Raw genomic sequence first — 15,446 nt, forward strand, 5'->3', positions numbered from 1 at the left:
ACTTCTCGCCATCATTTTTTCTGACCTCCACCATCCCCAAAAGAAACCTTATGTGTGCATGTGCATATGTGTGTCTGTGTATGTATGTTTGTATGTATGTGTGTATATGCACATACAGAGAGAGCTTTCTTTTCCCCAACTGCTTATAGTTATTTATTTCCTGATGGCCGGAATCAGAATCCTGACTTGACTGGCTTGTGTGAGCCCACACCTCAGGACCACATTAAAGTTACACAGGTGAGCAAAGTATTTTATCCCATCAAACTCACTTGCTTTCTCCCTAATTTCTAGGCTCCTTAGCTCTTTATACAATGTTGTCATACTTGGTGTCCCCATGGCTCGTTTTTAAGGCTGATGTATTGTATTTTACAGGAGTTGCAGAAATGGTAAGAATGGGCAGAGGAGATTGCAAAGGTTAGCTAAAGCTTTATGCAGAGCTGACAGATTTTAATATTTTTTGGAGTATTCTGCCAAATATTCGTTCTTCTTTGCTGTCCAGCATGTCCTGAGCCCTGCTTTCCTAGGCTGTACCTGGGACACCTAAGTGAAAATGTGGGATAACTTGAAGTCCACTTTTTTCAGAGCTTGACAGGTGTATCTAGTACATAACATCATAGAGAAATCTTTGCGGACTTCTGTTCTCCTTTGCACTTGTTCTTTTGTTTGGAATTCAGTTATTCCTGCAAATCTTGTGTTTGGTTCCTTGTAGCTGTGACTAACGATGCTTGTTATTTTACAGTATCAACCGTGTTTGTCTGTCTTTCCCCAAGGAACAATACGAATTGTATTGCGAGATGGGCTCCACGTTTCAGCTGTGTAAAATCTGTGCTGAAAATGACAAGGATGTGAAGATCGAACCGTGTGGCCATCTGATGTGCACGTCCTGTCTCACTGCGTGGCAGGTGAGGCCTTACCTCTTGTTCATCTCGGAGTGAAGCTAGTTGCTCTGTTACAGAAGCAGTATATAGTCTTCTCAACTGTTCAGTTTCCTGGATATAAAATAGTCCAACGGTAATATCAGGTTTACCAGCATAGGGAGAAGCTGGTTAGATGCCTGTTCTCTTAATCTAGAAATAGTCAAGAAGTGCGAGGACTTGTTAAAAGCTGGTTTTCTACCTCAGAGAGAAAATACTCCATATTCGTAGCACAGTTTGCCTTTCTGTCTTCCTCTCAATTGAAAAGTACCCGCCAAAAAGCAGGTTTAAATCTCTGTGTACATTAACTATGTGTTCCATTTCTGCATCTTAGTGGCTCTTGTAACAGATCTATTAGAGTCATCAAAGAATGGTTTGGGTTGGAAGGGTCCTTAAAGATCATCTATTTCCACCCCCCCTGTGGAGAGAGCAGAGTGAGAGGGGCAGAATCATCTCCCTTGACCTGCTGGTCGTGCTGCTTTTGATGCAGCCAAGGATGCGGTTGTCCCTCTGTCCTATGAGTGCACATTGCTGGGTCATTTTGAGCTTCTTATCAACCACCATCCCCAAGTCTTTCTCCTCTGGGCTGCTCTCAAGCCATTCTCTACCCAACCTGTATTTGTGCTTGTGATTGCCCCAGCCCATGTGCACGACCTTGCACTTGGCCTTGTTGAACTTCATGGGCCCACTTCTCAAGCCTGTCAAGGTCCCTCTGGACCTGGATGGGATCCCTTCCCTCCAGTGTGTCAACCGCTCCACACAGCGTGGTGTCGTTGGCAAATGTGCTGAGGGTGACCTCAGTCCCACTGCCCGTGTTGCTGACAAAGGTGTCTTCTTTCCCGCAGGAATCGGAAGGCCAAGGTTGTCCTTTTTGCCGCTGTGAAATCAAAGGCACGGAGCCAATCGTAGTAGACCCGTTTGACCCCAGAGGAGGAGGAGGATTGTCACGACAAGGGGCAGAAGGAACTCCCTCACCTAACTACGATGACGATGATGATGACAGAGCTGATGATTCCCTCTTCATGATGAAAGAACTCGCTGGTACCAAAGTAAGGTCACGAGAGTAGATGTGGCAGTATGTACAAAGACTGCACGTTCTCCATCAGTTTTCTGTGGTCCTAGTGATTTGTGCAGTTGAGGGTTGTCAGACCTGGTGACAGGGAAGACTTTACTCAGTACGGAGGGGATTTAGGCTCAGTTTTGTCAGGTCGGTTCACACTGTTAGTTCTATGAAGCAATGGTGATCACTATGTTGAAATCTTTGCTCTTTTGTGTGTTGTCTTGGAAGAATCCTTAGAAGGATGAAAAGGCTGGCTTGACCTATGAGAATGTAAGATCTAGGTTTATAACACTTCTCTGCATGCTTAGCAATGCTGCTTTTGAACCATAGTTCACCCACATCAGCAAAAATTCAGCCATTTTCCCCAGTGATGAATACAGCCAACGACGTACAGTCTTCCAGGGTCCTGATGACTGGGCAGCCTATTTTGCTGAGGAAGTCAATTTGACTGTCATCTTTTTATAAGGTGTCTGATAAATTTGTGTGATGACTCCCTGCCGTTAGTGCTGCTTCCTTCCAGGAGATGTGTACAAGACGCATTCTTTACGAATCCCTGCATGTCTTCTCCTAAAAATGCGTTGCTCCCCTTGAACATTTGCATTTAGCATTGTTTTACTACATAGGGAAACAGGTTTGAATTTGCCTAATTTTTAATAGTTGGATTCACTAAAGAAATCTGCCTTTTCTGGTCAGAAAGAATCCTCTACGCTGGTTTACCTATGGTCATGTTTCTCTTTAGCTTTCACCCTGTGAAATAGTGCACTAAACAGTAAACCACATTCCTTTAGGTAGTTTTTGTATACACGGCTTGGGGAAGCAGAGCAATTGCCCTGGTATGACATCCTGTTGTGGTTTGCAGTGGGCTGGTACTCTGGTGGTGTCAAAGTAAACCTGTAAAGCTTCTCAGAGTTAGAAAGCACTGGACTCGCTTATAGACATTTAGGAAAAAGAGAACAACAGGCGCTGTTCCTATTTGTTTGGTGGAAAAACAGCTTTCCAGGGACAAAAAATGGAGGTTTTGGTGCACGCTAGTGATTGCTGCACTGTGGTCAAGGTAGTTTGCAGGATTTGCAGCAGATCGTGCCCTCTTGTGTCGAGAAGAAAAGCAGCTCGCTTCTGCTCAGGGTCAGTAAGGCAAGTTTGTTACTGCAGCCAAGCTGCTTGTCTTCTATTGTGCCATTGCTACGTGTGCATTTTCAGTTGTGTGCCATAGCTAAGTCCACTGGTGGTCTTCAAGGCTTGCTGCGTGCCAAATGCTGTCGTGCTGTGAAGTTGCCTTCATTTACTGGTGTACGATTGTTAATGCAGTAGTTAGTTACCAATAGCAATATTGAAGCCAACACAAGTCATAGAGCTTGAAAGTCTCTTTAGAGAAAACGAGTTCTGCTGGATTTTGTCGTTTGTTGATTTTCCCATCCTTTTCTATTTCAGGTTGAGCGTCCTCCTTCTCCATTCTCGGTAGCTCCGCAGGCCACCCTGCCTCCCGTGCCGCCACGACTGGATCTTCTGCAGCAGCGAGTGTCCAATCCGCCTGGGGCTTCCAGCCCTGGGACCACTTCAAAGGTCAAACACGGCTTGCTCTTTCAGCTGTGATTTTGGTGGGGCGGGCAGGAAGAAGGGCATTCTGATTGTTGAGGGTTTTGATTGCGGGGTGACAATAAAACCCTGGCAGATGTATTGTTAGCCCCCTCTCCCATCCCTTCCCCCTTTTACCCCTCCCTCTCCCCCCTTCCCACTCAGCACAGGCGATCGGGAGGGAAAGGACAGAGAGAAGAGAGTTGGAAAAATTCAAAATGTTTCACTAGTGCTACTAATAAGAAGAGAGAAAATAATACAAAATATACAAAACCAATCTTGAAAGTCCCAGCAACTGCAGAGCCGGCACCCAAAGTCCTGGACTGGACTCTGCAGCCAACCGGAGCTGGATTCAGTCTCTCACTGGCCTCAGTTCACAGGGACAACTGGCAAGGTCCTCTCCTAATGTCACCCAAAGGATCCTCGTGATCTCCCACTATTATATGAAGTATCATGTGAATGAGATGTTATACTCCCTTGCTCAGTTACTTGGTCACCTGTTTCTCGTTGCCCCTCTGGCGAGATGTGAATCTGTCCTTATCAATAACCATTGCTATGTTTACCAAAACACGTATCTGGTTCTCCAGGAAAAGGCAGCTAATATGAAGCTTTAGCTGACAGGCAAAGAGAAACTTGTTTTTTAACAAAACCAGGACACTGGTGAACACTGCGTGTTCTCTGTGACATCCCAAAGTACTTTCACAGAAGACTTTTTATCCTCACTTTTCTGTAGTCCTCTTAGGCCACTTTCCTTCCATTCCCCGCAATAGTCTGTCCTGAAAGCAAATGCTTCCTCTGGAATCCATGGTAGGAAAGTCCCTTTTTGCTGGTTAAAGGGCCCATCTTTTCATCAGATTCATCCACGCAGTTGTTAGAGAGAAGTGGGTCCTGAGTTGAAGCACTTGCTCACTTTGGTGACTGCCGTCCTGTTGAACTACTGAGTTATTGTTATTACCAACATCTTCCGTGGTTTTCGGCCTCAGCCACTGCTGCCCGTGTCCTTTGGGCTCGTGTTTTGCTCTAGCTGGCAGGCAGCATGTGAGAAGGTGTCATATTCCTGTCCAAACTTGCCTTCACAAATTTTTCCATCGAGCGTTTTTTCAGGTAGAAAACTAAGGGAGGAATTGGAGTGTGTGACTGAGAAAGTGGTTTTCTGATTGATTAGCAGAAGGCAGCAGTGCGATCTTGGTGGAATTTGGTCACTGACTGTTGGGATGTAGCAGTGAATCTTCAGCTGGTTTGGATTAAGTAGTTAAATTATGCTTGAAAGTTCAGAGAGAAGAAAATATCCAATTCTATGAATATTCATTGCTGACTGATGAATGTTAACTTGTGTAAGTAACCCACAATTTAATATTTTTAAAAAATTATGGGTGTCCTTTGGTTGGAATCCAAACTGATGCTGCTGTAAGCTTTCTTTTCCTTCAAGAAAAATAATCTGGGGTGTTTAGTGTCCAGCCATAGCTGCACGTAATTACTGTGTTATCTCTTCAGGCCTGTAGAGAAGGTGTCTCCGGGGGGCTGATGTGGAGAGTTATCTCCACATTCTTTGAGATAATGTCTTGTACAAATAGATAAAATGAAAACCAAAACTCACCCTTTCTGCCACCCGCCTCCCTCCTTTCTGTTTTGTAGCTACTCTCCCCTCGTTAAGCAATATTTTACATTCTTCTGCCTTCCAGGCTGCACCTGGGACTCTTCACAAGGATAAGCCTCTGCCGATCCCACCCACGCTCAGAGATCTCCCACCGCCCCCACCTCCGGACCGGCCACATTCCATAGGGACCGAAGGTCGACCGCAGAGACGTCCCCTGCCCTGCACGCCAGGAGATTGTCCTTCGAGAGAAAAGCCACCCCCCGTGCCCTCCAACCGTCAGGCGGATCTCTGGCCATCCAGGCCGATTCCAAAAGCCCCACCTGTAGCTCTCAGCCCTGCTGACCCTTGGGCTGGGAGAGAACTGTCAAACAGACACTCGCTTCCCTTTTCCTTGCCCTCGCAGATGGACTCCAGGGCTGACAGCCATCGGCTCGGGAGCACGCTCAGCCTGGACAACCCAGTGGTGAGTAGGCCTGCTGGAGGCGAAGGGAATTTGTGAGGAATTAAGTCTTCCAACGTACCCGTCTTCGTATAATTTACATCCAAATAGGGTGATCTTTTCCCAGGGGGGAGATGGAAAGGAACTGGTGAGTGCAGGGCAAAGGGGAAGAATGGGAGGACTTGTTAGGGAGGTGCTTTCGTGCCTCTCGGGAGCAAGGCTAACATACCAGTTTGGGCAGTCATGAGCCACAATTGCACGGTCACTGTTGACCTTCAATTTTGTAAAACTGAGGGTGTTTTGTGTTGGGAGCTGGAATGCTGCGAACGTGTTGTTTGCTATTCTCAGTTTTTAGTCCTGTAAAACCTGTGCACAGTAGCTCTGATAAGTTTAACCCAGTGAATCTGAGTTAAATTTGGATCTGTTACTATGACTGATGACATGATGTGTAACTTAGCAGTCCAACATATTGTTGCCTAAAGGAAATCCCAGGCAGTTTTGCTTTCTTTGGTTCCATTCCCCTAATTTTTCCTTTTAAAACCTCCAGCTTTCTAAAATTGAAAGCAAGTACATTTTTAACCAGACAGGCTAAGAAAACGGCACTTGCACGGTTGTCATTCTGTCTCTGTATGTGTGTGCTTGTCTGCATCCTGATCCTCTTGTCCCTCATTAACAGTTTGGCTTTCTGGTCTGTTACATCTGAATTCACCAGAGCCGTTGGAGTCTCAAAAGATAAGGAGTTCCTGCAGTTTTTGTGTAGACAGGAAGTTGGCTACAGAAGAAAAACCCTGCTTGTGCCCTCACTGGTGGAAAACTGTCACAGACCTACTGGGTTTCTGAAGTGCTTCGAAATAGTGAAGATGCTTCATTCCCCCAGAGGATGTATTGAATGACTGATGGCTTTGCAACTGTGCTGGTATATGTGGTGGTTCTGATTCCTGGTCTCCAATTTTTTCTTTCAGAGTTTAAACACTGGTCCACCAACAACCCCAGAGTGTGAACACCCCAAAATTAAACCCTCCTCATCTGCCAATGCGATCTACTCCTTAGCTGCCAGGTCTGTCGCTTTCTAGCAAAAGTACTCTTCAAAATGGTAATTATAGGGTTCTCTGCATACTGGTGCCAGGGACGGAATTGGACCCAACTCTGTCAGCCTTAGTTTCAATTTCTTACAGATTCAAAATACACAATGTAGAGAAAGCAGGTGAAATCAGCATCCCAGAGATCTGTGGTTAGTGGTGGTAGTTCCCCTTGCCTGTAGCACTAAGAAACAGGCTACAGCTGCCATTAGCTCTCCTATGAATTCAATTCTGAGTTCGTCTTTATGTGAAGTAGGTGATACAGAATGTGTACGATATCGTCAGCTTCCTTTTTGATAATGGCCTTGTGCCAGTCAGTGTGACCTTGCAGTTGGGCTGCTGAGATTCCCGAAACCCACATTATTTCTGCAGACAGAGTCACTGTAAGATGACTTCTTGTTACGCCTACTGTGGATTTTAAAGGCCACTTTGATATTAATCAGATTTGGCGTAAATTACTTTCTGATGTTTGTATCTTTCTTCTGCCTCCAGACCGCTGCCTGTACCAAAACTGCCTCCTGGGGAACAGTCTGAAAGCGATGAAGACACTGAATACATGTCACCATCTTCTCTGCCTGTGGTGCCTCCAGGTCCTGCTGTACAAAAACCAGAGATCAAAATGCCTTTGGAAATGACTCAGAGTTTACGGTGAGATTGTGTTTGTATGAACTGTGCTTCCTGTCACAGCTCTGGGAAAGCACATTTGTTTACTAAGGTGGGGATTTTGCTTGCTCGATTCGCTAAATCCCCCCCGGTGATATTCACCAGATATAAACTACCACAGCCAGCTGAAAATGAAATGTGACTGCTGCTCTTTGGCAGAACCCTTATACACTATTTAAGGAGTCAGTTAACCACTCCTGCCTCTTTCTGCTGGTAACCTGTTGAGAGCAGCAGCAGCTGAAATTCAGAATTCTTTTAAAAGGTGGTGTTCTGGTGGTATCAACTAAACTCTTTTAAGCTGTTGTGCTGTACTGTGATAGAGCATTTTCTGGAACAAATATGCTTTCAGAGAGCAATGGCGACATGACTTTGAAGCAGGGATCTGTGCAGTCTCACTCACAGAGAATAGGTGGCGGTGATGCTTGACCACTGTCACTTGTCTGAAGGGAAATGTGTGTTCTCTCCCTCAGAGTTCCAGACTGCAACCAGCAGACGGATGGCTCTATGTATGAAGCAATGTACAACATCCACTCCCAAGCAGCATCCTCTGCTTTCGAGCCTGTCAACAACTCCGGTGAGTGAGTGTGCTAAAAAAACAACTCAGAAACTGAGGTACAATGAATCCGTCCCAGTTGGAACAGCACTTTAGGCTAAATTAACTGTTACTTGCTTTCACTGTTAGAATAGGTGGGATGTATGTGGAAACATCTGGATCTGCATACTACAGACTGCATGTGGGGATGTTGTTGAGAAGCCCAGTTGGAAGGCTGTGTAAAAATAGTCAACAGTTGTTAAAATATTGCTGGTTTTGAATTTTTTTGTTGTGTGAGGCAGTTGTCAGCCCACATCTAACACTACCTTCTGGAAAGAGCTTCCACTGAATGGGGAGTGCTGGCAGCAAAACCTTAGCTCTGTGTCCTGTCAGTGTTTGCGGACTACAGGAGGACAGAGTGCCCTGAGAGACAGAGGCTCTGTTCAGCCCTAGAGCTCACAACGTGCCTCTTATTGCAGATGAAGGGGACCTGGCAGCAGCCGCTGCCAGCAACGGCCCCGAAGAGTCAGAAAATGAAGAAGATGGTTATGATGTCCCCAAACCACCGCTACCAGCTGTTATTGCTCGTCGCACACTGTCTGATATCTCCAATGCCACGCCTGCCTTCAGCCGAATGTCTTTGGAAAATGACCCTGTAACAGGTTAGAGAACACCCTTACTCTTCATGTTGTAGTGGGTACTGATGGCTTGCCATGCATGCTTGAAACTTCTCCCTCTGACTCCAGGTTTTGTTTGGAAGCTGTAAAATCAGGTTTACAAGACAGACTTACACTGGTTCTTAGGTGTTCAGTTTGGTTTACAACTTGGAATGTACTGCATTGGTGCAACAAATTACATTTAAATCACAGCTGGGAAAACCTTTCCTCAGCTTAAAGGATATTCCTTAAGCCGCTGTTTCCTGCAGGACATGGCATACCTTTCGTACCAGGGCGTGAAACACAACTTCACAACATGACTACCTATCGCTGTTCAAGTAAAGGTGACGTGGCTGGCCGTGCACAGCTTCTGTCTCAGTCTCAGCTGCAGTTGTTGCCAGCAGATGGCACAAGTGAACTGTTTGGTGCTGTCAGTTCCTTTGAGCAAGGACCCAGTGGCTCAGCAAGGTCAGCTTTTTGTCCCCGGGGAGCAGAGGACATCTTGTCCTTCGGGCTGCAAGGCACGTTCTCTGAGGGAAAACCCACATCCTCCCCTCTCCAAGAGCCTTTCTGAAAAATGCTTGACTTATTTCCTACAACCACACAGCAGCTCTGAAGGAAGCTCTGAAACTCTTCCTGTTGGGGGGCTTTCAGCATGTCTGAACACCCTGACAATTTGTTAAGCAAGAGTAGTGAGTTTCTTATTCCTTCTCAGCCTCCTATACCCAGGACCACTTGTCCCAGTGAGTCTTCTGTTCACCTGCTTCACCATTTTCCCTTCTCGCTTGCCCTTCTTTGGAGTTCACTAGCACCAAGAGGTTTATTAGCTTTGGCACTCCTCCCTGCTCCCTGCCTCACTCCGCGCTGGTCCCTCTGTAGAATGTGGCAGACAGGGATAAGAAGGGGCAGAAAGAGCTCACACCCTGCTCACAGGTAAAGTACCGTGCTCAATCATTGACCATTCTTTGTTTCTACAGCCCTGAGACAGCAGTGCTGTTCCCCTGCTTTGTAACGTTAGGAGATCTGCTCATGAAAAATGCTGTGGAGGTGCTGATTGTTGCTGCTCTGGGAACCTTATGCTGTTTTCTGAAATACTGGGTATTGGCTACTGCTGAAGCCTGGTGTTAAGCAAGCCTGACTAGTATGGGATACACTTCATGCATTATGTGCTACAGTTTAGTCTCTTAATCATTTACCAAAAAAGCTGTGCTAGTAGTTGCCTTTGCAAATTGACCTGTGGTCTCTGAAATTTAATCAGTTTCAAGAGACAATTTGGGGCAGAGAAGTGGGTAGTCCTTTTTCTCAAATGGCAGTCTAATGTCATTCCCGCTTTGTTCCAAGCAAGAATCGCGTGTCCTTCTCTGAAGTGATGCATTGTTTTCTCCTTCCAGGTTTTGCAGATGGCTCTCAAGCTCCAGAAAGACCACCAAAGCCACTACCACGGAGAATAAATTCCGAGCGGAAAGCAGGGAGCTGCCAAACAGGCGGAGCCGGCAGTGGGACCAGTGCATCGCTGCAGCTCTCCAGTGAGATCGAGAACCTAATGAGCCAAGGCTACTCATATCAGGACATTCAGAAAGCACTGGTCATTGCACATAACAATATTGAAATGGCCAAGAATATTCTCCGGGAGTTTGTTTCCATTTCCTCTCCTGCGCATGTGGCCACATAGCACATTACCTCCACACCTTCTGTGGACCAACTGCCTGGGCAGCTGTAGCCCAGCTGTGCACCAAAGGGGAAGGGGGTTCCTTTAGAGACTTCGTGCTGAGGTCTGTCCTGCCTCTTACGAGAATCAGTTATCAGGTTTTTGTGGTTCCAGATTTCAAAGCAGTGGAATGGAATGGAGCAGAATGGTCTTTTATACAGTGTATGTCTTGGAGTCCTTTACCCCTACCTCTTGTTTGAGAGAACAGATTTATTTCCAGGGTTTTGGCAGAGAAAGGTATCGCAACAAGGGATCCCCGAGCTGATGCCCTGGAGGCTGGGGGGAGTGTTTTGTGCTGTGAATTCTAAGTGAATGCTCTGAGAAACAAAGTCTCGAGGTCAGTGTGGTGTGTCCTGTGGTTCATGGTACTGGGTCTGAATCTGTTTGCTGCTGTGTGTCTGGCTCAGGCTTTTTAGAGCGGCTGGGAGGTCCTTTTCTGCTGGGAATAAATGAGAGACCTTGGAAGAATCTTTTGGTTACTTCCCGTTTGCCGTGGCGTTTCCTTCTTGCCTGTAATAATAGCACTTACTGCTTCTGATTCAAGTCCTCCCCTTGTGCCTGAGATAGCTTCAGTCAGGCATTTTGATCTTGGCAGTGCTGGGAGTTGGATTTCTCTCACATGTGTCCTCTTGCCAGCAGCACTGGTAGCACCAGATTCCAGGCAGCCAGACGTACTGGAAGTTTTGAGCGGTTTTGAGAGGTGGGAGAAGCTGGGAATCATTTGAGTGAGAGCAAAGAACTGGCTGCTGCTTCTCCTTTTTTAGCCTCGAGCATTTTGTGCCTCAATGCTCAGACTTGACTGTGGCCCTGCTGGGCTTGAGCAGCTGTCACTGGACACTCCCATGCGCTCTTTCTCTAGGAGTGCTGCACGTGGTAAATATAATACTTTATTTATCTTAATTGCATGGTGGCTGTCTCGGACTAGTGGCCTTCACGCACATTCCGTCATCTCCTTCCGAGAGCTCTTGCAGAGCCAACTGTCTTTGTGCCGGGCTGTTTTGTGGAATCGGTAGATGCAGCTGATGTATTCGTTGGTGTCTTAACCTGCTTTGCAGTAAAAGAAATGCAGCAGTTCTCTGCACGGCTATCAAAACAGCATGGGGGGGCTCTTTCCATTTCCACTACTCTAAGGTATTGCCGGAGCTTGTGTTAAAACAGATGTGGGAAACTTGTGTGTTTGTGAAATGATCACACGGCCCTAGAAGTCAGTATTCAGCTGTTACCTTGAAAAACCTGACTTGCATACTCAGCTCCTTGACTGTTCATATGTGCTGGAAGTGCGAGAAGTGCATGGTTCCTTTTGAGAGGATTTAAATGAAGTAGGGATACACGCATCACAGCCTGACAGACAGATGGGTGCTCTGTGTATCCTGAGAGGCTGTTAGCCTTTTGAGGCATGTCTGGCGTTATTTGCATCTAAGAGCAGCAGCAGTCATTAGGCAAAGAGTTTCAACTTGAAATATTGTTGGAGTGGTTATGGCAGTTGGATGCAGTTTGGCCTTTTAAAGAACCTCATAGCTGGGCCCAGATTTCAGAGAAGTGACTTGCAGTTGGCAGAGGATTTAACAAGTATTAGCAAAGGGAGCTAAGCATAAAAAGCTTGGTTTGTGTAAAGTATAGGTTTCTCTCTAGAAATTCATAAATTAATGTGGTGGGGTCTAGGCAGTTTAAAAGCCTGAACTTTACTCCCTGCCTCTCTGTAGTAAAGAAGATGTTCTCTGAAACCGTAAGGAGATCTCCTGCAACACTTCCAGGCCATCACCACTGTTGCTATTTTGGGGTCAGGGCTGAAACTAAGCAGTGCAGCACACTGGCGAGATTGATGTCAGTGGGCACGGTGCTGTGCAGTGCTGCAGGGGTCGGCCAGGCGCAGCCAGGAGCAGGGCCTGAAGGTGCTGAGCTACACAGCAGGTGATGCCAGTGCCCGTTGCACTCGAGGAAGGAGAGCTGTTCTTTTTCCTCAGCGTGTTGGTGGGAGCTCCCAGAGGAGCTGGTGCTGCGGAGGCAGGAGCGAGCGGCGGCTCCGGTTGTTCTCAGTACGTCGGCACGTTACGGTTGGGAGCCTGAGCACGCAATATGAAACATATTTCCTGGCTTTGTCCTGGAGACCAAGGTAAAAACGCTTTTGCGAGGGAGCAATATGGTTTTATTTCCCTCTTCTTATCTCCAGTGTTGTCTGTTGGGGTTAGAGCCACTTCACTTGCTGTGTAAACTCAGTGTGAGTGTGACTGGTCCTCGCAGGCAGAGGTGTCGCTGCCAAGGCTGTGTAAGAGCCAAGTCCAGCCAGCTAGAAAGCCTTAACTCTTGTCTTGCACAGTGTGTGTGATCAGAGTAGTGATGCCCTGTCCCTTTATTACAGGCTTGTTGTAATGTTAAGTCACGCCTAGAGCTGTTACAGGCCTGTCTTTGGGGTTTATGTGCCGAGAGATGTTGCTATGGGTATTGTTCCAGTTGTTAGTGATTAGAGAGAGCAGTCTTTGTGGCATGTATCACTAATTTTTCTGCATGTGTCCTTTCCGTGCACTTTTTGTGTCTCAAACTGATTTAAGAAACTTAAGTCTTGGCTTTTCTTCTTTAGGCGTACGTGCAGCAGAGTCCTGACCATGTCTTATGGCTGTGCTCTGTGAAGTCAATCCAGGCACCGTACGGTGTATTTTTCTTGTTGTTCTTTCAGAAGGGTAAGCCTAAGATTGATTTCTCTTTTTTCCCTTCACCTCCTTGATCTTTATTCTTAAGAAGTTAACTTTATGATGCTAATTTAAAAAGAAAAACACCCCCAACCAACGTGTCTAGTGCCTTTCTTGAAGAGAATGCTGCATCGCTAGGCTGGATCCGAGTATCCACTCCCTGTGAAAATGATGAGCCCAAACTAGAGCAGCTGTAAAGACGACTTTGAGTGCGAGACTGCTTTGGAAGGGGTGAAAAGAAGAGGTGAGAAAGATGGGCAATTGTCACTTCAACTAGGACACTGTGTTTTGGAGTATTTCAGCTGTGGAGGTTCCTACTAACAACCACTGGTCTGGACTGATGCTGTACTAAGCTTGGTGTGAAGACAGGAGAATTGTAGGACAGGATTGGGTTTGCTTGTAACAAAACACAAGTTCTGCTCATAAAAAATGTCGGGTTTCCCCCTACCTGTCGACCGGGACGCAAAGCAAGCAAAAGACCTTTTGTACAGGCAGAGCTGGGCACAAAACGTGTGGGACCAGTCAAAGCGAGCTGTGGAAAGCAGGCAAGTGTAGTTGGTCTCTTCAGAACAGGGTTTTTGGCTGACTTAGTACATTCAGCGCTGCCGTAGCTGAATGGGAAGCTGAGATGAGGCGTATCCTGGCAGGGTGCGGGGGATCCTGCCTGCTGCACGGCCCCCGCGTGCTCCTGCAAACGCTGAGCTGGGGGCACAGGGTGCTGGGAGCCAGCAGCTCTCCGCATGCCCCTCACTGAGCCTTTCCTTGGGGAGCCAGACAGGCTCAGCCTACAGCATGTTGCTTCCTGCACTAGACTGATTGCATTACTGTAGCTAATCCCGAGGCAGGGTCATTACTGTAAACGTTTTCGTGTTCATTTTCAGTTGAGCAAGAAAAAATGCAACTCCCAGGGCACCTTCCTTAAGGTGCCACTTGAAAAATTAGTGGGGAATAAGGACCCTTATTTTTAAAGTTCCTAAGAGAACTCTCTTTTTAAATTCCCAGTGGGGGAGGAGCAGTTGTTCTTTCTCTTGAATGACAAATCCCGATTTGTATGATATCAGTGTTAAAAATGTTGAGATTTCCACAAAATATTTTAAAAAAAAGTATAATAGTGTCATTAATATAAAATATAATAGCAGTATTTAATCCTTTCAGATCTGTAAAGAATAAGGAAAAACAGAAGGTAAATATTCTTACAGAGAGTAGCTGAGCTTTAAGGTTCACTTGGTTTAAAGTCCTCGTTTTGTTTGCAAATGCATTGTTAATGTTTAGAGGTTATACTAATGTTATTTATTAATTGTCTCCATTCTTGTATGCTGCCCACTAAGAGCTCCTTTGTTTGGGTTTTCATTCACCTGTGTCAGTAAAAAGAAAACAAAACAAAGTTTTATTTTTAAATAAAATTTCCTTTGTTGTAGCATATTGTCTGGGTTGCGGTGGTTCTGTTGCTTAGATCCGGCCACAATTTAAATGGTTAACTTCTAAAGCCTCATGGGCTCTTATGGCATCGATTGCTGTTGTACCTATATGTACCTATACTCTTGAGAGCCAGAGGGGTTTTAACAGGTTTTGGTGATGCCCCATCTGTCCCTCCAAACCTAATGGGAAAATGAGGTGAAAACAAAACCTGTTGAGGTTTAAGGCAAGGCAGCAATAAACCGTGGCAGTTGCTGATCGAGGAAAAGGTTTGTTTTCCATTTTTAAAATGCAATCTTTGTTGTTTTCTTTTCCAAAAGGGCCTTTTGTAGGAGGGAAATATGAGAAAGTTTAGACCAGCTTCTCTTCTCTATTGCAGAAATTGGTGACTGCTCCGGACCATGCTAAGGTATCTCCGGTACTTGACCATGCTGCTCAGCAATGGGGCTAATTGCTCTAATGGGGGTAATTGGGGTCACATGAGGACACAGGTGTCAAATGAAGGCACAGGGGTTAACTGAGGCCATTTGAACCTCAAAAAGCTGTCGCCATGGGGTCAAATGAGGACACGGGTTGGCTTAGGTCATTTGAACCCCTAAAAGATGTCACCATGGGGTTAAATGAGGACACCGGGGGTCAAATGAGGTCGAGTGAACCCTGGAAAAAGTCACATGGGGGGAATTGAGTTTAACTGGGGTCAAATGAGGACGGGGGGGTAACAGCACTCAACTGAACCCCTCAAAGACATCACCATGGGTTCAAATGGGGACACAGAGCTTCAAAGGAAGATGAGAGGGGTTAAGTAATAGGAACTAGAGTCAAAAGGGGGGGTACATGGGCTTTACTGGTCTCAAGCCCCATCAATCCAGTTAACTGGAGCCAAAGCTGTCAGGTGAATCACAGTTATAAGCTATTAGAATTATTTAAGGGGAAAAAATCCATCAATATCTATTAGTATCTGTAGTAGCTATCAATATAATTATCTGCTATAATGTCTTGTTATCTATCTGTTAGAATCTAGTGACAGACTTAGCTGTAAGTAATTAGTATCTATATTAGTATCTATTAATATAAGTAATAGATTCTACTGTAGGGCTCTATTAATTTCTATTGATAGTGT

The 15,446-nt window shown here is 45.9% G+C and overlaps 1 protein-coding gene across 1 annotated transcript in view; it reads left to right on the forward strand.

Moving 5' to 3' along the window:
• The window catches only part of CBL (Cbl proto-oncogene), a 36,004-nt gene extending 21,674 nt beyond the window's left edge, over positions 1–14,330 (forward strand). The window contains exons 7-16 of the mRNA XM_065855607.2: positions 150–237; positions 771–902; positions 1,760–1,963; positions 3,406–3,537; positions 5,232–5,609; positions 6,548–6,642; positions 7,157–7,312; positions 7,798–7,901; positions 8,339–8,521; positions 9,907–14,330. Coding sequence (XP_065711679.1) covers positions 150–237; positions 771–902; positions 1,760–1,963; positions 3,406–3,537; positions 5,232–5,609; positions 6,548–6,642; positions 7,157–7,312; positions 7,798–7,901; positions 8,339–8,521; positions 9,907–10,187 — 1,753 coding nt within the window. The 3' untranslated portion in view covers positions 10,188–14,330. The remainder of the gene's footprint in view (positions 1–149; positions 238–770; positions 903–1,759; positions 1,964–3,405; positions 3,538–5,231; positions 5,610–6,547; positions 6,643–7,156; positions 7,313–7,797; positions 7,902–8,338; positions 8,522–9,906) is intronic.
• The last annotated feature ends 1,116 nt before the right edge of the window (positions 14,331–15,446 follow it).

The sequence above is a fragment of the Patagioenas fasciata genome, chromosome 24, assembly GCF_037038585.1.
Source record: "Patagioenas fasciata isolate bPatFas1 chromosome 24, bPatFas1.hap1, whole genome shotgun sequence".
NCBI lineage: Eukaryota > Metazoa > Chordata > Aves > Columbiformes > Columbidae > Patagioenas > Patagioenas fasciata.